Genomic DNA, 23358 nt, shown 5'->3' with positions numbered 1-23358 from the left:
GTAACATTAAATGCAAATTAACTATTTAATAAACCTTTTTTTTCTGACATACATTTCAAGTTTACTATGAATTTATGATTTGAAGACTAGAAATAAAATAAGGAAAAAGTCTTTCTGGAAAATATAAATCATGCCAGGAAGCAGGAAAATAATACAGAAAGTTTTCTTATTCAGAAGTACAAGCCGCTGTGGTTTTGATCACAGACACAAATAAATCTGTTCTTCTTGTTTTGCCCTTAGGGGTCTTAAGCTGCGTTGACACGCGTGTCAAGGGCGGCCAGTTTAAACGTCAAGTCAATGGTACAGACGTGATCTGAGGTCCTACAGTGCGATTTGAGCGTCAGGTGGAGCCCAGCGGTCTGGCAGCAGCACAATTTGAGCAGCGCTGCCAGAGTGCAAATACTTGAACTTTGGGGACGTAACGTCTTCAGTGACTTGATCAGTGGTAAAACACAGATCCAATATGATAGATCAATACAACAGCTCTACTCCTGAACATCCATCCATCCATTTTCATAACCTGCTGTATCCCTTTTGGGGTGATAGGGTTGCCAGAGCCCATCCTGGCCACTGTTGGTCAAAGGCGGGTACAACCTGGACAGTCTGTCGCAGGAAGTGGTAAAAAACTCAAATCTATTTAAATGAAATGGGACATTTAACATTGAACTATGCATAATTTCTTCCTTGTTTGTTACCCACTTGACATCTGACAGTATTTCATTGGTAAGTTCGAGGATGTCTGCAGCTGTGCCGACAAAAACCAAAAGAAGTTCCAGCAGCTCATCTTTTGTGACCCCGCCTCCAAGAGGAAGAAGCCACTTCCCTACGATGAGGAGGATAAGTAAGATCTGATGAAGAGCCAGGATCCAGTCATTGGAACACACACTTGCCAACACCGCCTTAAGGTTCTAAAAAAAAAGTGTGAAAAGAGATTAATAAACAAATGTTTATATCATAAGACATAAAGGAGTTTTCTAGTGACAATTACAGGTTATTGACAAAGTGCTAAAGGAATAGGATTTGTGATGTCATCTTTTACAATGAAAAATGTCAGCAAATTTCCTTTAATAGTTTTTATTCATAACACAAAGCTCATGTACTTCCCTCTGAATGACCACATGATTTATGCAGAACTGGAGACGGTCTATCTCAGCAGTGAGCTGGACAGCAGAAAGGGATTCCAGTGTGGACAAGAAAAGAAGAAACATTTCCACACTTTCCCATAAACATCCATGTGTCCCCTGAGCTGAGGCTTGAAGAAGGTTTTACTGAAGTGAGCAATAGAGGTATGTAGAGCAATATTTGAGTTGATACTGCATCTTTTAGTTTAATACAGCTCAACACAGGTTCTACAGTATTTGTGCCAACAGACACATGCTACACAACACATTGGAAGTATAATTCTCAGTCTCTATCCTCCTTTCCTTCCCCTGCCACAACTTCAATACCCATGTGTTGCTGCACAGTTAGGGACTCAAGGACAACCACAATGCAAGATTAGCCTTTCTATGAATGTGCTGTAAAATGTTTTTCCCCTGAGAGAATTCTCAACAGTTGTGTTTCTAACAATCTTTTATTTTATCTTTATCTTTACATTCTACAGAACTTAATTTTGTGGAGGCTGAGAAATGTGGGAAAATATTCCCAGAATCCAAATTTTCATTTATGGAAAAGTGGTATATTTTTTCCCACTTGGAATATTAACTTTTTTTATTCTAGCACTGCATCTGGATTCTCAATCTGTCTAACAGTCAGAGGCTTTGCGCTCTTCAACATAAAAACTTTGAACAGAAACATACATCTGGATGTTATTTAGAGCTGAACTGACTTGGGGAATGGTTGAGTTTGACACTGAGAATAAAATTATTCCACATTTTTTTGACTTGTACACTTGTAAAACTAAACAAAGCAATGTAAAAGTTAAAAACAAACCTTTTTAAACATTGCGTAATTTATCAATTTTACCTACTTACTTTCTTTAAGTCTGTTAGTCAGCAGATAGAGCAGACTATGTGTCAGCTTTTACACTTCCTTTAGTTTTCTGCTGTATTTATTTGGTTGTGTAAGACAAAAAAACATCACTATCTAAAAGAAGTATCTCCCCCTTGTTCAATTTATTCTGGGGAATTGAGAAGCCCTTCAAAAGAACAGAAAAATGGAAGGAAAAAGAAGACTTTGGAGTATGGAAGCCGAAATCGGCCTGCCCTACTTTTCTTCTTGATCGTTTTCTCGAAATAACGAGATCCACTATCTCGTTATCACAAGAAAACAAATAAAAAAAAAATATTTTTTAGCCCTGGGTTCTGTCATTCAACCTGTTGTCGACGGTTTTAGGGGAATAAACGCTTGCTTGTGATAAAAAGATAGTGGATCTCATTATCACGAGAAAACAGTAAAAATACCCAGGGGGGGGGTCGTTTTCGGCCTCCATATTGGAGTGTACCTTCAGTTTGGCAGCAAACTTGAAAATGCTGTTTCTTGAAGTCTCATTCGAGGTCACAATTTTCTTCAAACTCTCCCGAGAATCAAGCTTATGACACTGAAAACAAAAAAAAAAGCACTTAATATAAGTTAAAAAATCACAGCAGAAAACTTGTTTTTCCACAAAAATTAAAGCTTTTGTGATAAATGCTCTGCCAAGTATCTCGCCCAAAACAAGGGCCAATTAAACCAGTCACAATAAAAGCATTTGGGTTTTTGACACCTCAGGGCCGCTAGATTTGTTCTCTTGATGGTGGAGCTCAAGGATCCAGATTAAAGGAATGATACTGATGAGAAACAGAAAGATAGGAGGAGAGAACCTGCAATAGAACCAAAAGCATCTAATGAGAGAAGTCACAAACTAAAGCATGCATGCATGAATGTTGCAACCAGGGGTTGGAAAGCAGGTTTCCCTACTATTTTGCTGTCATCTAACCCTCCAGACACCTCTAAAGGAGTCTCTGTTTGATTTAATAAATGAAATCTTTCCGTCCATCCTGTCTGTACAGTGAAATATAAATAAACATTCAGAATTCTTGGACATAAATGCTGCATTGAATCAAAATAAAGGTGTATTTCTTGGAAAGAATCCATGGGTTCCTCCCCATCCTCAAATGCAGGACAATAGCAGCTTTAGAAAAGGCAGGATATGGTGAAGTAGGGGACAGTTCAAAGTTCTGAGTCAACTAAGAACTTCTTTTTTAAAATGTCAATACATGGATTTAAATATTAATCATTAGTTTCAGGCACTGCTGTGAAATGCACACTCAAAAATCACCATCATAAATACATGTACAGAGAAACGTGTCTTACCATTTGTAATCTTTTCCCTTTCGCCTCTTCAGAGTTATTATCATTTCAGTGACCAGCGGCAAAAAGAGGAAAGTCAGGAACCAGTAGTTGCAGTCATTTTTCACAGATGTCACCCTAAAGACCCCGACCAGAGAAACCAGAATGAACAGAGCTCTGGTGATGACCGCACAAATGAACTTACAAATGCCCATAGTGCTGAAAAAGCTGCAGGTCTCAAAAACGTCCTGCTGTTCCTGACAAAGTAAGTCTCGACCTTACACAGATGGTCCCGACAAGTGGCCACTTCAAAAAAGGTACCCACATTTTTAGCTCCGCCCTTGTAATGGCAATTTCTGCCATAAACATCAACATGATGTTGATGTGAAAAAGTAAATCATGTCTACCTCACATCTCATTCAGATTTTCCTTTCACTGACTTCACAGACTACTACATTATGTGAAGAGGAGAGAGCCGCATTAGCTCCATTATTAAGAGTACTGCGAGGGCAGCGCACCCTCCACTCTTAATTCTGCAAGTAAGTCGACAAAAAAAGTGAAAATTTTAAATTGAATTCAGAAATTATTATGCCGAATTCTGAAAATGGAGCGTATTCTTAGTAATATCTCAGACAGAAGGTAAACGGGATTCTGTGATCAAAGTAAAAAGGAGAAATTAAAGAATCATCTAATCTCTTGTTTGTTGGATGAAGTCGAAACAAAATCATTGTGGAACACTGGATCGCAAATGTGTCTCATAAGTGAGACCTGGAGACAGGAAAATATCCACACTTCTCACTGAAATTATTGGAACTAATACATTGGAGGTCAGAGCAGTGAATAAAACCCAAATTCCTTTATGTGGCTGGGTTGAAGTTAAGTTCAGGCTGCCATCAGAGAACTTCCTACAATTAAAACTCTTAGTTCCAGTTTTGGTAACTAGTGAAGAGGGTGTTAGAGATGAGCCAATCATAGGATTTCACCCTTGTGCTATCTTAGATGACCCCAACCTTGCATTGACGTGTTCTCCCTACCATGACAAAAGTGGATAAAGGTGGAAAGATTTCATGTGATCCAGTGAAGATCACAAATCATTGAAGAAAAAAGGTTCAGCGCACTGTTTAGTGGGTCTAGATGACCCAACTTCCAATGTTAAAGTGCCTAGGATAGCACAAGGGTTAATGTAATTCAACAATTTCTAGAAAAAGGCATAGACTTGCCCCAGACAGTCACAGAAGCTGTTAGCGCAGCATTTTCCTTTGATTGTAGGAAAACGGAAGTATTTCTTAAAATGATGAGAAAATGGGGATGACAAAGTGGGCAATGGCATGGTTAAAGCTGGCAAAAGTTACATCCCTATTCCAGTTGGCCAGACAAAAGGGATGAAGTACAGAATAAGAACTGGGTTGCTTCCAAACCAAGAGGATGTCCTCTTTGAGCCAAATCTTCATCCACTGCCTTCTGACGGTTTGAAAATAGAACAGGGTGTTGTGAGTTTGCAGAGAGGGTCAAGCACCTTTCTCACAATTCCGGTTACCAACAGTACATACAGCCGATGACATTCAACTTCCCAAAAAAGTCCCTCTTGGTCAAACTGAGACAGTGAAATCGATCTATCCAGCTCAGACTGAACCAAAACAAAGAAATCCAAATGAAAAAAGCAGAATAGCTGTTGAAGAAATCACTGTTCTTGTATCTGAAAATAGGAAGGACGAAAGTGAAAACAAACCAAATAAAATGTTTAGTAGTCTGCTGTTCATTTAAAGTCGGAAAAAAATATTGACAACTGTGATAATAAACCCAAAATGTGATGTCCACGCTTGTGGATGCCAGGTCTTAGGAGGTTAAATCCTTAAATAACATATCTTCAAAGTGTAAATGTCCATGCGTCCTTTAATATGCATATATAGGTAAACGTTACAAAAAAAAGCATCGAGATGCTGAATTCAGATTTCCTTCGAACATTTGCAGTGATGCATGTTTAATAAATAGGCGCCACAGCAAAACAACACAGGAAATTCCAACAAACATCTGTGGTGAAGCACCAAAGTCATGGTCTGTAAAAGTCATTTCATGGCTCTGAATTAAAAAAATAATCGGAAAAACAGAAAAATATATGTTGTTTGAAGTAAACAATAAGAATTAAAAATACAAAAATCATACTGATAAAGTTATAACATCATTAAATGAAAGCTAAAATTGACTTCCAAATATAAACCTGGGTGTTTACTCATTTAATGTTTTCTTAATACCCTTCAAGTCAAAGATTTAAAGATTCACACAGATTTCTCAGACAAAGCTTAAACCTGAGTACAGTTTGTGTTGTGTTTAGTTTCTTCAGGGATATGTTAATTAATGAAGTAACATAACAATACAGGTATCCATGCATACAATCAAAATAAAACATTTTTATGAGTGCAAAACACATCCTTCTTTTTTTCAAGATTTCTTTTAAGACCTAAGAAAATGTATTAATAATTTAAAGACACAGTGTAGATGCATTTATTCTAAATACAAGGATAACCTTTTCTTCAAATGGTTTAAGACTTACAATGACAAATAAAAAATCTTGTGCTTCATTGGGATTTTGTCTCTTTGGTTGGTGTCCAAAAAAAGCAGAGTAGCTTTCCTGGTTTTGCTGGTTCTGTCTAGAATCTACAGCTGCCGTGCATCTTCTTTATGTTTGTCAACCACATTTCCTGTTAATGCCGCCTGAGTTTGATGTCTGCCAAGCACCACAAGCAAAGGAATGTGGTCGATCTATATCTAATTTCCACAAAACGGTCCCTTACTGTGAGCTCTTACACTTTGCTTTTGGACCGCCTTGATAGCAAAGAATTCTGCTGACAGTAATATGAATGGACATTAGTTCTAATGTGGCCTTCTCAGGATATTTTTTTAAACAAAAGGTTTCCTGAGATAGCAACAGGAACGCTCTAAGCCGTCTGTAAAGTCACATTTTTCCTGTTGTTCCTTGCTTCCTCTTTTTGCAGCGTCCTCTGTTTGGATCTTGCTGCATTTTTAGTCAATTATGTAAACCCACTAACTCTAAAAACCACTGCTACTTATGATATGATCATAGTAGATGGTGTTTAATCAATTTTCCTGTTTAATGTTATTAAAAAAAGTATCTTCTTCAGAATATCAGAAGGACACCATTCTTGTTTCTCTTCTGCTGAAAAATGATTTGTGTAAAACCCCATTTAGTTTTTGCTTTACTTGGGGTCTCTGGGAATACCCAGTACCTCATCCAACTCATGGGGCATCAACGCTGTCCCCCGGCCTACGCCGCGAGGCTCTGTAATCATGGCATATGACAAACAACCTGTACAGGTTCAATATAACAACCAAAGAATTCTTAATGGCAAAGAAAACAAGCATCTGGTGGATGGTTTCAAAGAGGATCATGACGGTGAGCCTAACCACCAGAAAAGGGCCATCCTGGATAAACAGGGCCTCCATGATGTTCCAAATGTCTGTGCTGTTTCTCCTCAGCAGAAAATCTTCATCGGTGCTCAAATCCCCCTGGCTATCTCGCTTTGAGTTCACCACTGTTGAAAAAAAAAAACAACAGACAACCAAAAGGAGACTTAAAACCTTCCTTTATGACATTATGACAGCCTCGTCTGCAGGGAAAACATTTGCTTTTTAGCTTATCTGCCATTTGTGAGTGAGCTGGTTGGTTTTTAACCACATATACAGTAGGTTTTGTGGTTGCACCAACAATTAAAACATAAGACAACAACTGCTTACAGCCACGTAAAAGCCTTTTGTTTTTTTTTGTTGCATTACGGCTCAATTAACAGTTGGGGTGGGCCACAAGCTCCCTACTCTGCTTCATTCTGATCCATCCAATTCAAATGTGAAAAACGCAACTTTGTTTGTAAAGACAAACACTACAGAAAATTGCTTTGATGTTATTTCCTGTCGGGAGTATAAGTGCAGTGTTATTATCCTCATACCCAGAATCCATTTACAAACGATAAAGCTGTGTTATGAATATTTCAGGCCTTTAATAGTCAATTACTGTAGTTCCAAGAACAAACTTGTTCCCATTATTCTCTTCTCTTTCAAAACCTTGTCTTTTACTCCAAAAAGTCATTCTTTTCTGGACCTATTCAGTGGAATAATTTTCTTCTTTCTAGGCAACAAGTTGCTCTTTTTTTTTTCTTCTTTTGCATCTTTGAAAAAGAAAATATTTGCTCTGTCTTCTCTGCTCTGTGATTTCTGTGTTTATTGAAGGCTAAACTTTTTTCTTTAAATGGTTGGATTGAAAAGAAGAAAAAAAGAGGAAGTTCTTTCAGAGTTTAGACTTTCAGGTTGTTAGTTAAAATGTTCCCACACTGACATCATGATATAGAGAAGCATACCCGCCAAATGTAAGGGGAACTGCAGCATGCTCCAGGTCCACACACCGAGGATGATGTAAACTAACTCAGGACTGTTTTCCCTGCAAACACAGACAAAAAAAAACAGATTCTATCTTTGTTTTTCTCATTTATGATTTTTTTGAATAACACGCTGCACTGGCTAACAGAACAAAACAAAGAAATTTTATGCACTTCTTAAGGATGCACTAATTCTCTTTTTTTTTTTTGTTTTTTTTTTTTTAACTTGTTCTGTCCAACAGCTGAGCAAACAGATTAGAGCTGAAGGCTTTTTGTGTTGGACAGGTTTTACTATCACAAAAAGAGGTTATATAGCTTCAAGAAACTAGAGTGTAGATTTGTATAAACCCCTTTTTGTCGTATTATTTTTTATTTATTTGTTACATTTAGTGTGTGTGGGGAGGGAGAGGGGAAGAATGTGAGGGGAGGGTGGAAGAGAGTAAAAGGAAGAAAGGTGAAAAGGTGGGGGATACAAGCACTGATTTGACTAAGTTATTAATTTAAGCTGTAACAATTATACCAGATCTGCTGGAAAGACGAATGTTACATCAAAGGTCAAAATCTGACACTAAGATGAGCGAAAAAAAAACTGTCCATCAATACACTGTAGGTAAGGAGGAGGGATGAAGCAGACAGGATGCACTAATTCTCACTTTAAGTCAGGGGTGTCCAAACGTTTTGCAAAGAGGGACAGATTTTGGTGAGGTGAAAATGTGTAAGGGGCCAACCGGTCGGCATGCATTTTTTGAAGCCTTGTGGTAATATTAAATGCAAATTAACTATTTAATAAACCTTTTTTTTTTGGAATAAGATAGTTTTCAAGTTGACCAAATTACTGTGAATTTCTAAATTGAAGACCAGAACAGAAATGTCCAACACAAGACTTACACACAGGTCTCATCTGTTTGCTCAGTTGTTGGACAGAACAAGTTAAAAAGTCTTTCTGTGCAATATAAATCATGCCAACAGGGAAATAATACAAATACTTTTACTTATTCAGGAGAACAAGCCATGGTGGTTTTGATCACAGACACAAAAAAAATTTGTTCTTCTTGTTTGGCCCTTAAGAGTCTGAAGGTCAAGTAGCCAAAGGTTGTTGTCATGATTTAACCAATCACAATCAAGAAATCGCAACTAGGTCGTTAGAATGTGGTGAAGGCCGCATATTGTTGAGTTTTATGACTGGAGCCTGCGGGCCGGTAGAATTTTAAAGTTGGGACTCATTTGGCCCTTGGGCCAAACTTTGGACATGCCTGCTTTCAATTGAGAAAACATCTTGAATAAGAGACGAAACATCTTCAACAATTCAGATAACTTTTTTTTTAGGAAAACTTTTCCTACTGTGGAACCATATGGACTAAAGGAACGTCTTCACAGATGTGCATTCTTTACTGCAATAATTATGGAATGTAAAAATTCATTTTGACATTTGAATATTTTAGGGTATTTAATAAAAAGGGGAGTACTTTAATATATAAAGTAGTAATCTATAAACAGTTTGACTGCATTAGGAAGTCGTGGAAATCTATTTAAATGAAATGGGACATTTAACATTGAACTATGCATAATTCCTTCCTAGTTTTATACCCACTTGACATCTGACAGCGTTTCATTGGTAAATTCAAGGATGTCTGCCGCTGTGCCGACAAAAATCAGAAGAAGTTGCGATAACTCGTCTCTTGTGACCCCGCCTCCAAGAGGAAGAAGCCACTTCCCTACGATGAGGAGGATAAGTAAGATCTGATGAAGAGCCAGGATCCAGTCATTGGAACACACACTTGCCAACACCGCCTTAAGGTTCTAAAACAAAAGTGAGAAAAGAGATTAATAAATAAATGTTTATATCATAAGACATAAAGGAGTTTTCTGGTGACAATTACAGGTTTTTGACAAAGTGCTAAAGGAATAGGATTTTCATAACGTCTTTGAAGATTTTTTTGTGTAGAGTAAACAATGTCAGCAAATCTCCTTTAGTAGTTTTCAACCCACTGCCAACAGTGGGGAAGGGATGAGACAACATTTACCGGTAAACATTCTTGCAATCAACAAATCTCCATAGAAAGACAGTCAACTAATTACAGCTTTTCTGTAAAAACGAAATAGAAAAAAAATGTGTCACAAACAAATACAACATTTAAAATTCTCCTTATAAACTTTACTGCAGAGCAGCTGTTTTCTGTTGCATTTCACCAGGACACCACCCACTGGGGCCCCAAAGAGTCTGAAACAGCCCAAAACATAAACATTACAGTTAAACTACTTTTTTTTATTTGCACGTCGTTACATAGTTGTTACCAACAAAGTTCTAGGAAAAAAGTACTAATCAGTTTAAAAACTAACGGAGGATGGAGCTACAAACAGAAAAAACAATCAACAAATAAATAAAAGCCTCAAACCCTCAAACATATGGGAATTGTAGACAGTTACAAGTACAAAATACATGAAAGCTTTGCTTTATGTAAATGTATGTCACATTTCACAGACTATATTTTTTTATTGTCATCAAATAAAAAAATATAAACAACTTTGGAAATGCTTCCTGTAACCATTGTGCTATCCTAGGCACTTTACCATTGGGAGTTGGGTCATTTAGACCCACTAGACAGTGCATTGGACCTTTTTTCTTCAATGATTTGTGAACCATTTTTGTAAAGAATTTGCATGACACTGGGCTTCTGCAAAAGAAAATTCTTGACCTGCAAAGAGTGGATTTCCAGCGGCCATGCCGTTTACGCCGTCTGCAGTGTAGGTCCAAATGCATTGTGGCAAATGGATTCCTATGTAAAAGTAAAGCTTTATGGCATCACCATAAATGAGTGCTAAATGGATTTAGTCGGCCCATAATGAGAATGGAGGCTTACATTACCATCTATCTTTTCAAAAAAGTGAGCTTTGTTTTTTTTTTTTACTTGTTTAGCATGATCTAAATATTGATACTTCCAACTGAAAGCCAACTCGGAATAAACTACTTCCATAGTAAAGCACCTATTTAACTTTTTTGATAAAAACTTTTCTAATAAAATATTTTTTCGTTTACAGCAAAACATGGCGGGACAATGGATTTGCAGATTTCGACAGACTGCATTTTCGAATGGATAGGTTTAGAGTTGAGTTGTCAGAAAAAAATTGAAGAAAGAAACAGACCTATAACAACTAGGGACTGCATAGAAAAGAGAATTCCACCATATTTCCTAAAAATCAACGACGTTCTGCTGTGACTTTGACACCATAAACACAGAAAAAGAAGGACAGGGCTCTCTTTAGAGCACATGTGTCAAACTCAAGGCCCGCGAGACCATAAAAGTTTTTCATTTCTTAAAATAAAAAATAAAAATTGGTGTGTTTTTTATCATATCTAGGTGGAATCAGACTTGAAATATCGGATTGGGTGACTATACATTAGGACTTAAACAATGTCCATATAACCTAACCTGACAGAATCAAACTTAAAAGGATTTATGCCAGAGTAACAAGCAAACATATGTTTTCTATTCAACTGTAATTGTCACTTTAGAAGGTTATAATAAATAAATAAAGGGTTATTTAAAATTAAGGAGTAGTTACATTTATTTTTCATTACATTTAGTTACATGTGTACGTTATGTCTGGCCCTTTGAGGACAGCCACTATGCTGATGTGGCCTTCGGTGAAAATGAGTTTGACACTCCTGCTTTAGAGGAATAATGCTGCCAGGAACAACATCAGCACAGGTGATGAAGGACTGTTCTATGAAGTCAGTTTTTGAAAGGCTGCTATTTTTGGAGTATTTAGGAATCCCTCAGCAGAAATATTAAAGAAGTCATCAGCCATCATTTGGATCTTTGTCAAGCTTTCAAGAGCTCATTCACTTTTGAACATTTGGACTTGCCTAAATTTTTTTAATAGGATTTTCAATGGCATCCGTCCTCTAGTTAAATCAGCTTGCCTACAAGTCAACCAAAACGCTGGGGGCTACTTCCCACATAATAGGGTTGGATCTTGTTTATCGACTTCCTTTCTGCTTTAACAGCAAATGGCAAATCCCAATTACTTGGAGGCGCCAACGACCCGTCTTTCCTTCAATCTTCCTCCTACTGGATTCACAGCTTCCATTCTGACAAAGCACGTACCATTAGAAATTGTCCACCATTACAGATATCACCACAACCCCGCTGGGTTATGTGGTTAGCCCCATTCCGGTCCACACTCCACAAGAACGACCACACCAGCTCAAACACCTTTGCTTCATGTTTCAAACCCTCTGAAGGCAGAGACAGACGGAGCTGCTCTGTTTAACGCCGATACATCCGTTGGAGAACACTGGACGCTCTTATCTCACTTCACACATGTGCACACACACACAGCTATCTTCATTTATACACAGAAACTTTGTATTCACTGAAGTAAGCAAGCCAAAATGTAGCAAATATGAATACTCCAAACTAGAACCTCATTGTGTTGCCAGGTTTGTGCATCTTCCTTTCAATGATCGCTGAGCTTCAAAGGGTTTATACAAGAAAGATGGACACAAACAGTTTGGCAAACTTCTATTTATAAAAAATAAATATTTGTTTCATCTTAACTGAATTTCAGCAGTATCCTCTAGTTTTGGAAAAACTTGGACAGGAAGAACAGAAGAAATCACAGACTTCTGAGAAGACGTTTTATGATCCATTTATGATAATATCAACCTGCTCGAGTTTCTGAATTAAAAATGATTTAAGGTCCCAATCCAATAATCTATTCATATTTTTTTCAAAGTGTTCCTGGTGGTGTTTTAACTATGATTATTAGCCAAAATTATAAAAGCAGGTCGTATCTAGGACAAAGATTCTGCATAGCGGCAGTAGTTCATTAGAAATTTGCCTCTGAGTTGGGGGTGGGACTGTTGGCGCGGAGCAGTCCCGCCCCCCTTCCCCTCCCAGGTGCTGAGAGCTTCGAGCAGATAGCCTGTGGCCCACCAGCATTTTTTTACATCACAAATAGGTTATTTTTCTACCAGCATTTTTTCGTGAATACTCAGAAATGTAAATTTGAGTTGAATTTTCTTTATATATGTCCTCCATCATCAGAGAAAAGCCACAAGAAAAAAAAAAAACAGATTTTCATCTGAGTGGGTCTTTAAGATCATTTACCATAACTATAATAATCAAGTAAAGAAACACCTCATGAATATCCACACACACTGTTGAAAAGTAAGACACCACTACCATTCAACAATTCACGTGATGCAATGTGGCAGCAAAATATCATGTAAGATGTATGTTGCCATTTCTGTTAGTGACATTTTGACACTAAACAATGCTCCTGTTGTCCCAAACGGATTTTGGAAAGTGATTTAAAAGGCAATTTTAATCCTAACAACAGTCTTTTTGTCTGATTGTTACGTCCTTCTGTATGACCACATGATTTTGCATCTGGGTAGCTCGGTTGGTAAGGTGAAAGGCTACCACGCAGGAATCCAGGATTCAATTCCCGGAGGGGAATGAGCAATGGTACTGGGGGCAATTACTATATCAATGGCGAGCAATTAACATCACCCAGTGAGGGGTGTTGGGCAAGACTCTTAACGCTACTGCCTCCCGAGCGTGGTTCACCGCTCCCCCAGGGGATGGGTCAAATGCGGCGAAGAATTTCCCCATTGTGGGATTAATAATGTATCAATTATTATTTATTAATTTATTTATTTATCAATTTATTATTATTATGCAGAACTGGAGACGGTCTATCTTAGCAATGAGTCCAGGCTGGATGGCAGAAAGGGATTCCAGTGTGGACAAGAAAAGAAGAAACATTTCCACACTTTCACATTGACATCCATGTGTCCCCTGAGCTGTGGTGGGAACTGGATTGAAGAAGGTTTTACTAAAGTGAGCAATAGAGGTAATAGAGGTATGTAGAGCAATATTTGAGTTGATGCTACATCTTTTAGTTTATTCCAGCTCCAAACAGGTTCTACAGTTTTTGTGCCAACAGACACTTAACTTGGATGAAGAATCACATTCCTACACAACACACTGAAGGGTACAATTCTCACTCTCTGCCACAGACTCCAGCATACTTATATTACACTGTATCATTGCAGGCAGAAGACTTTGGAGTCCAAAATGTGCCATCTGTTGTTTCACTCTAACATGCTTTATTCCCTTAGCTTGTCTTTCATACTTGTGTCTCAATCCTCCTTTTCTTCCTCCTTCATTTCTTCCTTTCTTTGCAGAACTACATTTTGCGGAGGCTGAAAAATGTGGGAAAATATTCCCAGAATCCAAGTTTTCATTTATGGGAAAGTGGTATAGGTTTTCCCACTTTGAATATTAACTTTTTTTATTCTAGCACTGCATCTGGATTCTCAAACTGCAGATACTTTTGTCTAACAGTTGGAAGCTTTGGGAAAGTCTTCTTCATAAATACCAAGAAGTTTTCCCCAGGGGATCTCATGTGTGTCCTCTGGATCTCATCCTGAAAACCACAGACTTGCGCTCTTCAACATAAAAACTTTGAACAGACACATACATCTGGATGTTATTTAGAGCTGAACTGACTTGGGGAACGGTTGAGTTTGACACTGAGAATAAAATTATTCCACATTCTTTGACTTGTACACTTGTAAAACTAAACAAAGTAATGTGAAAGTTAAAAACAAACCTTTTTAAACTTTTATCTTTTTTTTACTACTTCCTTTTTTTCGATTTTGTAGTCAGCAGATAGAAACCAACTATGTGTCAGCTTTTACACTTTCTCTTGTGCTCAGTGGAATTTATGTGGTTGTGTAGAAAAAAAACAAAATTACTATCTTAAAAAAGTATCACACCTATATTCAGTTTATTCCCTGGGGATTGAGAAGCCGTCAAAAGATAAAAAAAATGTAGGGAAAAGGAGACTTTGGGGTGTACCTCTAGATTAGCATCAAACTGGGAAGTGCCGTTTCTTGAAGTCTCATTCGAGGTCACCACTTTCCGCAAACTCTCCCAGGAGTCAAGCTTACTGCACTGAAAACAGAAAAAAAGCAATTAATATTGGTTGACAAATCACAGCTAAAAACTAGGGGACAAGTTAAAGCAGTCACAATGAAGCATTTGGGTTTTTGACACCTTGGGGTTGCTGGATTTGTTCTCTTGATGGTGGAGCTCAAGGATCCAGATTGAGGGAATGATACTGATGAGAAACAGAAAGATAGGAGGAGAGAACCTGCAATAGAACCAAAAGCATCATATGAGAGAAGTCACAAACCAAAGCATGCAAAAAGAAAAGGTTTTTTCAAGGAGTTTTTAGAGATACAACGATCTGGAAAAAGTGAAAAAATCCAGCAAACACGACGTTTGTTTCCTTTGCTCTCTATTTTCGCTCAACCTTATTCACCATCCAACACGGCAGAGAGAAAGCAAAAACATTGAGAGCTCGTGATAGAACAGAGTCTCACAGGAAGTTCACAATGTCCGTCTAACTTAAAAAAATATATATATATATATATATATATTTATGTATATATATATATATATATATATATGTATGTATGCAATAATGAACAAATAGAATGAACTTTCCATTTGTTCTGACAGATCTGGAGTCTGTATGACTCTGATGGACATGTAGTAGCATCCTTTTGTAGCTTGTAAATGTTTGCTTCTTCAAAACCTCTAGCCACAAGGGGAGCTTCAGGATCAATACCATTTGCAGTTTATTTCAGTGTACACACCCATCTTGAAGTGATACGTGTTTGACCATTATCTGCAACCTCTTCAAAACACTATTGCATCGCCAGTTTTCAAACTCTTACTGTTTTGCAGCATCAAAAGAAATGTCTTTGGTAATAAGTACTTCAGAATCGAATGCCTGTGTTTGTCACTCACTACCGGTCCAATATGCTGCACATTGTATCAGTTTTTGTACTGTCCCTTGGCTTTCCCTGTTCTGCCTAAAACCCTGGCTGTATACTGGATGCCATGTTTTTTGTTTTTCTGTGTTTGTGAATGTGAAATTCTCACCTGTCTTCAGTTTCACATCAGTTGGAGACTCAGTAATTGTTACATCCTTCTCTAAACCTGTATTATTATCTGCTTCTATGTTTTCATGTACACTTAACTCATCTGCTGAGTTCTCTCTCACATCTGGTTCTGTGTGTCCATTTTCTTTCCCACTAACAGAAATACTGAGCTGCGCTTCTTGACTTTCATCCTGTGCATTAACTTTCTTCAGCCTGGACTGATATGCTCTGAAAATAATCCCACCATGTCTAAACACTACAGCCCCATCCTGACCAATGACTATACTAGAACCCTTCTAGTCAGCGTTGTCTGTGTAAATCCACTTTGGGACACCATGAACACTTATCAATGAATGAAAAAAGGAATTGATGATCTATGAAGGTTTCTTGATTCTCAAGATGTTACCTGCACTGAAGAGTGTGAAGTGATCAGTAGCTGTTTTTCCATTACACATATGTGCAACACTTTATCAAAATGTTAGAAATGCCAAAAAAACACAATTTTGCAATTATGCTCTTTCCGTTAAATAATTATGATCCAAATAAACACAAACCAACTCTTGCAATAAGTCATTTCAAAAACCCAGCGACAGATGAGAGCAAGAATTGTTAAAGATCAACAATCGAGCATTTGGATGACGTCCCAGCAGCGCCGGGCGCGTGCCGCGCAGCTACACCATTGACAGTCTCTACATATGTCATGTGAGAAGCCTGTTTGGCGGTATTAAAAAATATACGTTCCAACAAGTAAGCAGTTGGACTCTTTTTTCCTATTTGATAACACGACAAGATATATCCAAATTTCTACCATGGCACTAGCGCTCATCATCATCTATCAAAGGAGACAATGGCATCTTATTCAGGCCATGGAGTAACAAGCTATGTGGGAGGGGCTACAGATGAAGCCAATTTGGGCAACTGTTACTGGTGATTTTACAGAGGAGCTGTGGATCCAACCATCAAAGTTTTAGTTTCTTTACTTTTGTGTTCTAGTTGTCTTTTGTTTTTGTCATGTTTTGAGTTCCGTTTCCTGTTTTATTTTGTAGGTCTTTCTGTTGTGTTGTTGTTGTTTCTAGTATTACTTTGGTCCCCATCTGCCCTCATTGTTTTCCCCTGTGTCTCGTCAGTCCTGTATTTAAGTCCTGTCTTCCCTTTCTGTGCTGATCCATAGTCTAATGTTAAGTTGATGATTCCGAGTTCCTGTGTGTTAAGTGTTTTTTCGAGTCTCGAGTTTGCCTGCATGCTGCAGTGGAGTTTTGTTTGGTTTTGGACTTTTTCGCTGAATAAACACTTGTGATCCTGGAACCTCCTGCCTCCTCCTCCTCTCTCCGCCTGGGTGCTCCCCCAACCCCCCGCCGTAACACCAACCATTCCGAATGACACGCTCAACTTTTGACAAGCTGTCTGACACTGTGGGACCTCTAATTGTGCCACACTGTGCAGGGCTAAGGGCAGCCAGTTGCTGCCAAGAAGAGCATTTAATTCTAAAAAAGTGTGTTTCCATTGCAGTTTTGCTAAATATGTCCATTTCGATACACCCAAAAAACCACCTCCTCCAAGCGCAAAATCTTTTTTTTGATAAATCTGAGTTTTTTCACCCGAAATTCTGGTTTTCATTAAACAAATGTATGGCGTTTCATGGCTGCCATTAATTGAACGAGCCCAAAGATAACTGAGCGAATGTATTGCGCAAGCACAATTCTAACCGAGCGACCCCGCATTTTACAACTGCAGGGTTGCAATCCAACCGAGCGGCACTCCTGCACGCTCCTTGGGTTTGCTAGCAATGTTTAGGGGGTTTATTTGTCACTTGGGCGAGGTAACTTTTCTGGTTGATCTGATTGGCCGAAATTTGCATGTCAAATCCAGCAAGGCAGCCAAGACGCAGTGGGTCGGGACTTTCATTTTTTAGAGGCTTTATTAGACAAAAAAAAAACGGCAGATGTAACGTGCGGACCACCTCAGTTGGCATTGTGCTTGCGCAGTTGTAAGGTTTGCTCACTCAGTTCCTGAATACAGGGCAACGACAACTCATTCAATTAATGGCAGCCATGAAACGGCATACATTATTGCAAATCAAATTTGTGAAATTTTGTAGTCAATGGAAATGCAGCAAATGATGTGGAAATACCAAAAGCCAGGTTCCAGCTCGCACAGATCCACTTCTACTGTCTCATTGTATTCTGATGTCATGGGTGTAGTCCTTTGGTGTTTCTGACAAATCTCACAGTCATTAATGATCTGGTGCAAAAGGACCAAAAAATCTTTCTCATTATTTCCAGAGTCTCTGCGGCTTGTCTGCAGAGGCATGGCTGAACTGCAAAGCTTACGGAGTATTTTCTGCTTCTCTTTTTGAGACATCTCTGCTGTAACAACAAGAACTTCACTTTCACTACAGCTCACTCCTGCAGTGTTATCTGTAATGTCCACACAATATTGTCCCGAACTAGTGAGCTCATGGGGTATTTGTTCCTTGAACATGACGACTCTGTAATTCCCCATGTCCAAAACAGTCCCTGCTGTCTTCAGAGACATTGTACTCAGCAACAAAGGAATATCAGTGGGCTCAAGTTCACTTTCAATGTGGCGTTTTGTTTTCCTAATGTCTGCTGGGAGCTTTAGCTTTCTGTTTGAATCCACCACTTGACCATCTCCCAAACTAAAAGGCCTGCAACTTGGAGATTCTGTTTGTATCATTTTGTGTCGTTCATGTTAACTCTCCAACCAGTTTTCACCACAAACAGTACATGTGCATGCAGAGTCAATGATGGCCGATCCTTGTGATTCAGGTAGAAAAATCTCTGACTCTGTCATATTTGCTTCAGTGAATAGTGTAATGTTACATTCTTCACACCTTCATCCTCTGTCAGTTTTACATCATTTCTCAAGAGGACAATCTTTAGCCCAATGGTAGGTGCTCTGGCAGATGGTGCATGTAGTTCTTCTCCAACACTTGTCAAGTGGATTTGTGCCTTGCTGCAGTTGCCGCTGTCTGGTCTGTGATGAGCTGCTGCTCTGTCTAAATTTGACTGCTGGTCTTTGATTTGTGAAAAAAACCCTGCATCTTGTGTATTACTGCTTTTACTTGTTTCTGTAGTTTTTTCCTCCAAAAATCTGCTTAAATCTGTGCACGCTGTAAGAGCGAGTTGCCTGCTGTTCTCATGAAGACAAGCTGTGTCATGAAGTTTTTTCGCCAAAACAGCGACCGGCAGAGTCATGTTGTGCTTTTTGCAGAGATTCTATCTTTGTTCAAACTCTTTTATGTAATCTTCCATGGACATTGCATTTTCTTTGGATATTGAATCAAAATCGGAGTTTGCTTCATTAGCTCGGTCTTTTTCTTCTCTTAAAAGTATTGTGTCCAGTTTTTCAAGCAAAAATTCCACCCCATTCATTTTTTTTTAGATCTTCTGTGCATATTTCCAAAGCCGGTTCTCTGGCTCACCCTTTTGACTCCAGCGCCACGGGAAGTGCCTGTTTCTTTTGATCAAAGTCCCTAACAAGTCACCAAATGCCAACTTCATTTTTGATCTTGTTTTGCCAAACTTTGGCATTATTCTATAGTTGGTAACCATCCTCTGCTACCATGAAAAATTCCAGCAAACACAACATTTGTTTCCTTTGCTCTTTATTTTCACTGCCCATCCATTCACCATCCAACACAGCAAATAGACCGCAAAAAAACATAAACACAGAGAGCTCGGGATAGACCAATCTTGCAGGAAGTTAACAAAAAGGACAGTCAAAACAAAAACCAACAAGAAAAATTTTAAGAGAAAATAATCTTCCTCCAGCAAATCTGTTTTTTCCCCTCTTGTTTATTTCATTCATTAAACATTTTCCAACCATTGAACCACAGTGGTTGGAAAGCAGACTTCGCCACTATTTTGCTGTCATCTAACCCTCCAGACACCTCTAAAGGAGTCTCTGTTTCATTTATTAAATGAAATCTTTCCATCCCTCCTGTCTGTGCTGTGGAAATTTAAATAAACATTCAGAATTCTTGGACATAAATGCTGCATTGAATCAAAATAAAGGTGTATTTCTTAGAAAGAATCCATGGGTTCCTCCCCATCCTCAAATGCAGGACAATAGCAGCTTTAGAAAAGGCAGGATATGGTGAACTAGGGGACAGTTCAAAGTTCTGAGTCAACTAAGAACTTCTTTTTTAAAATGTCAATACATGGATTTAAATATTAATCATTAGTTTCAGGCACTGCTGTGAAATGCACACTCAAAAATCATCATCATAAATACATGTACAGAGAAACGTGTCTTACCATTTGTAATCTTTTCCCTTTCGCCTCTTCAGAGTTATTATCATTTCAGTGACCAGCGGCAAAAAGAGGAAAGTCAGGAACCAGTAGTTGCGGTCATTTTTCACAGATGTCACCCTAAAGACCCCGACCAGAGAAACCAGAATGAACAGAGCTCTGGTGATGACCGCACAAATGAACTTACAAATGCCCATAGTGCTGAAAAAGCTGCAGGTCTCAAAAACGTCCTGCTGTTCCTGACAAAGTAAGTCTCGACCTTACACAGATGGTCCCGACAAGCGGCCACCTCAAAAAAGGGGCCCAAAGGTTTAGCTCCGCCCCTATAATGGCCATTTCTCCCACCGTCCGGATCACATGATGTTGATGTGAAAAAGTAAGTCATGCCTACCTCACCAGAGTTTATTCAGATTTTCCTTTCACTGACAGACTTTACAACATTGCGCGAAGAGGAGAGAGCCGCATTAGATCCATTATTAAGAGTACTGCGAGGACAGAGCGCCCTCTACTGTCCATTCTGGAAATCAGAAAACAAGTAAACAATAATTCTTTTAGAAATTACATGTTTTGATTTTAAAATTTCTAAAAGACAATGGAAAATAGTTTTTAAAAGCATAGCTAATTCGTATGCTCCATAATGCCTGCTTTGAAAATTAATTATAAATAAATAGTATATTTTCAAAATTAATTAAATTACATTAAAACAAAAATTGCTGCAATAATAGTTGAACATTTACAATAAAAATACAAATAAAACAAAAACACACCAATATAAATATTTGTCTTGTATTAGACAAGGCAAAGTATGACCAATTCAGTGTAATTGATTTGGTGATAACCCAGTGACCTATAGAACTTAACTTTTACTGCTTCGTTAAATATGCTCCAGTGCTCTTAAACAATTAAGGGCAAAAATGATCTCCCTCCACGCTTACATTCAAAACTTTAAGAAAACACTAATATTTTAGAAAGTCCTATTACCAAATGTAAAACCAAAAAATGCTTTGTATTGTTCACATGTCAAAGTACTGACATGAATGCCTTGATTAACTAATCAGTTACTACAATTTTCCCACCGGAGCAAAGAAAACAATGCGTTTTACATTTGATGGATTTCAGTCCTTTGGGAAAGAAAAGAGTTTCTGTCTTAAACTGTAGTCAGACTACAGTTTAAGAATGCTGATGCCAAAAATTCCTTCTCACTGTTTGTTATTCTGAACAGCAAAACTCTTATACAGAAGATAAACACACTCTGAGATAGTCTCCCTCAAGAAGCGAGGATGCTATTTGCATGAGTGTTGGCATAAATACTAACACAAAGCAGATGTTGATTATCTTTGGCACAGGGATTTCCCTGTGCATTCGTTAGGGAACTGTAAAAAATATCAGTAATTTCTGTGGTATCTTTGAAAGAGAACATTTAAAGATTTCAGCTTCATTCTGTTCAGAAATAGAGTCACGTATAAAATGTTGAACATACTGTAGAAAAGGCAACAATCTCATATATTACACTTTGTCTTCAGTCATAGTCATTTTTTGCTTTTGACACATTGTGGAAAAATAAACTAAACTAAAACTAAACTAAAACTAATAGTGAGTTTGATAAATAAAGTTTGAACTGTCATATTGGTGGCAGTTCTGCCCCCCCTTCTGAAAAGAAAAACAAAATGAATTAAAAAAAAGCATGTGAACCCATGAATATTAGCATTTACATCTGTGCTTGTGTCCTTGTGAAAAGCTGAAGTGATGCTACTGATGTAAAAAAACAAATCTGAACTTTGATTGAAACATATTTGAAATGAAAAAACATCCCATTAGTTGTCACACACCTAGGTGTGTGAAACCTGTTCTCCACATTTGCCCTATCCCCTGGGGGAGTGGTGAGCTGCAGACACAGGTGCGGTCCGGTCCCCATTTGGTGGTTTAAACCCCCCAATCCAAACCTTAATTGCTAAGTGTCAAGCAGTAGGCTTTGGGTCCCATATAGTCTTTGGTATGCCTCGGCCTCATTACCTTCCAGTCTCAGGGTGGACACTCTACCACAAGACCACAAGGCCACTGGGCGTGTGAAAATAACAATAATTTGCACAGAATGAACTAGCAAGCACATTTTTGAAAAGACTGCAGAGTCAAACATAGAAAACAAACATTATTTTTCAAGTGTATTTGATTTTTTTCTGCAAAATTAAGAAGATAATACTTAAATATATTTTCACTTATGCTTAGACTACATGTAAACCTGTTTCAAAAATGCGTATTTGATATTTTACGTGATTAAACATATAGTGCACCTTATTAAATATGCATAATCCATTAAAACAAGTTAAATTAAAAGCACATTGTCATATTTGATGCATTAAAACCAACAGTTTCAATGTCATTTCCTGCTTTCTCTCTGGAGAAAACAACACTTTCAAAGAAACGCAGACACACATTACTGTGCTCCACTTGGCTGCAGGCTGACTTAATTTCTGCTGAAATCTATCAGGCCAGAGTGTGCAAAAGAGAGGAAAGAGCTGAAAGGCGGGTGACCTTGGAAGGGAGTCAGACTTTTCCTGTCTTTGTTCCAAAGTCTCTGTCATCCCACTTTGGCTTGCCTCATGTGCGTGAAATCACAAAGAGAATTTCAGACAGCAGAAAATTCAGCAGAGACAGAAACTGGCTGCAGAAAAAAAAGAAGAAGGAAGTAAGAAAACAAAAAAGGAAAACTGATGTGTATCCAGTTTGTTTGTCAAATAACCCCTAAATAAATAAAATTCTAATTTATTTAAAACCAGAATGTTTCCAGTTTATTATGTGAGCTCTTTCTGTCAGGGGAAAAGAGAGAAAGAGTCTGTGAAAGGATACAAACTCTCCTCTGTTGAGTGAGACAGAAAGGCCGTCCCACATGCTGTTCAAGATTCAGCTCTTGACTGCCTGGAGACGATAATGGCCGAGGGGCTGCGGACACTGATCACACAACAGTGATTGCCTCTGTGTTAGCTGCTTTAATCACAACAGCTACAACTGAAACAGTTGTTTCAAGTCCCCGTTTGACAATCGAGCAGCAGATCACAGTTTCTCTGATTTCTTCAGCAGCATATTCCATGGTTAATCTCCTGGAAATGAAATAAATCTCAAATTGTTGAAACCAAGACCTTCAAAAACTCAGTAAAGAATAGTGAAACACTTTTATTTAACAAGCTGTTTTGAATTCCAGGAACATGAAATCACCTTCTTACAAAATAAACGTGGTTTCCTTGAGAGGTACATTTTTTATGTCATTTATTCACAAATGCCTTTTCACTGTGTTTTCTTTTAAACTCCTCTGCATCCTTCAAACCTCATACTTACTGCATCCTTCACTGTTTGGCTTTTTTTTCATTTATTATTATTTCTTCTGGATCTTTTAAATAGACAAATGAATAAAACATTTCAGCTTGGGTTGTGTTATTCAGTAAAATATATGCATTAGTGTTGCATG

General features: G+C 38.1%; 1 protein-coding gene and 1 long non-coding RNA gene across 3 annotated transcripts; both read right to left on the bottom strand.

The window, feature by feature from the left end:
- Window positions 1–770: 770 nt before the first annotated feature.
- LOC101160188 (uncharacterized) lies at window positions 771–3431 on the bottom strand. Its single transcript, XR_013647951.1, has 4 exons — window positions 3295–3431; window positions 2705–2801; window positions 2444–2539; window positions 771–908 (listed from the first exon to the last, which is right to left on the bottom strand). It is a non-coding gene; the product is annotated as an uncharacterized LOC101160188 (long non-coding RNA).
- A 1714-nt stretch (window positions 3432–5145) lies between these two features.
- LOC101159939 (transmembrane protein 26) lies at window positions 5146–20379 on the bottom strand. 2 transcript variants are annotated; one of them, XM_078932451.1, is made up of 7 exons: window positions 20287–20379; window positions 19902–20015; window positions 14729–14825; window positions 14531–14626; window positions 9250–9458; window positions 7641–7720; window positions 5146–6821 (listed from the first exon to the last, which is right to left on the bottom strand). In XM_078932451.1, the coding sequence occupies exons 2-7, from the start codon at window positions 19943–19945 to the stop codon at window positions 6526–6528; spliced, it is 822 nt and encodes a 273-aa protein (XP_078788577.1). In that variant the 5' UTR covers window positions 19946–20015; window positions 20287–20379; the 3' UTR covers window positions 5146–6525. The 2 variants fall into 2 exon arrangements, with proteins under 2 accessions (XP_078788577.1, XP_004077349.1); XM_004077301.5 differs by lacking the exon at window positions 20287–20379 and having other exon boundaries at window positions 19902–20216.
- Between the last annotated feature and the right edge of the window lie 2979 nt (window positions 20380–23358).

Source organism: Oryzias latipes, chromosome 15 (genome assembly GCF_053564925.1).
Source record: "Oryzias latipes strain Hd-rR chromosome 15, Olatipes_Hd-rR_3.1".
Lineage (NCBI taxonomy): Eukaryota > Metazoa > Chordata > Actinopteri > Beloniformes > Adrianichthyidae > Oryzias > Oryzias latipes.
The sequence above is the reverse complement of the archived record's forward strand: the minus strand, read 5'-3'. Positions and strand labels throughout refer to the sequence as shown.

What these genes read in the sequence shown, in the direction of transcription:
- LOC101159939 (XM_004077301.5), bottom strand. Translation starts at nt 20,092, where the DNA reads ATGGGCATTTGTAAGTTCATTTGTGCGGTCATCACCAGAGCTCTGTTC. An exon ending in AAGGGAAAAGATTACAAATG is followed by an intron (nt 14,826 to 19,901) that starts GTAAGACACGTT and finishes GTTCTATTGCAG; the next exon opens with GTTCTCTCCTCCTATCTTTC. An exon ending in ACAAATCCAGCAACCCCAAG is followed by an intron (nt 14,627 to 14,728) that starts GTGTCAAAAACC and finishes TTCTGTTTTCAG; the next exon opens with TGCAGTAAGCTTGACTCCTG.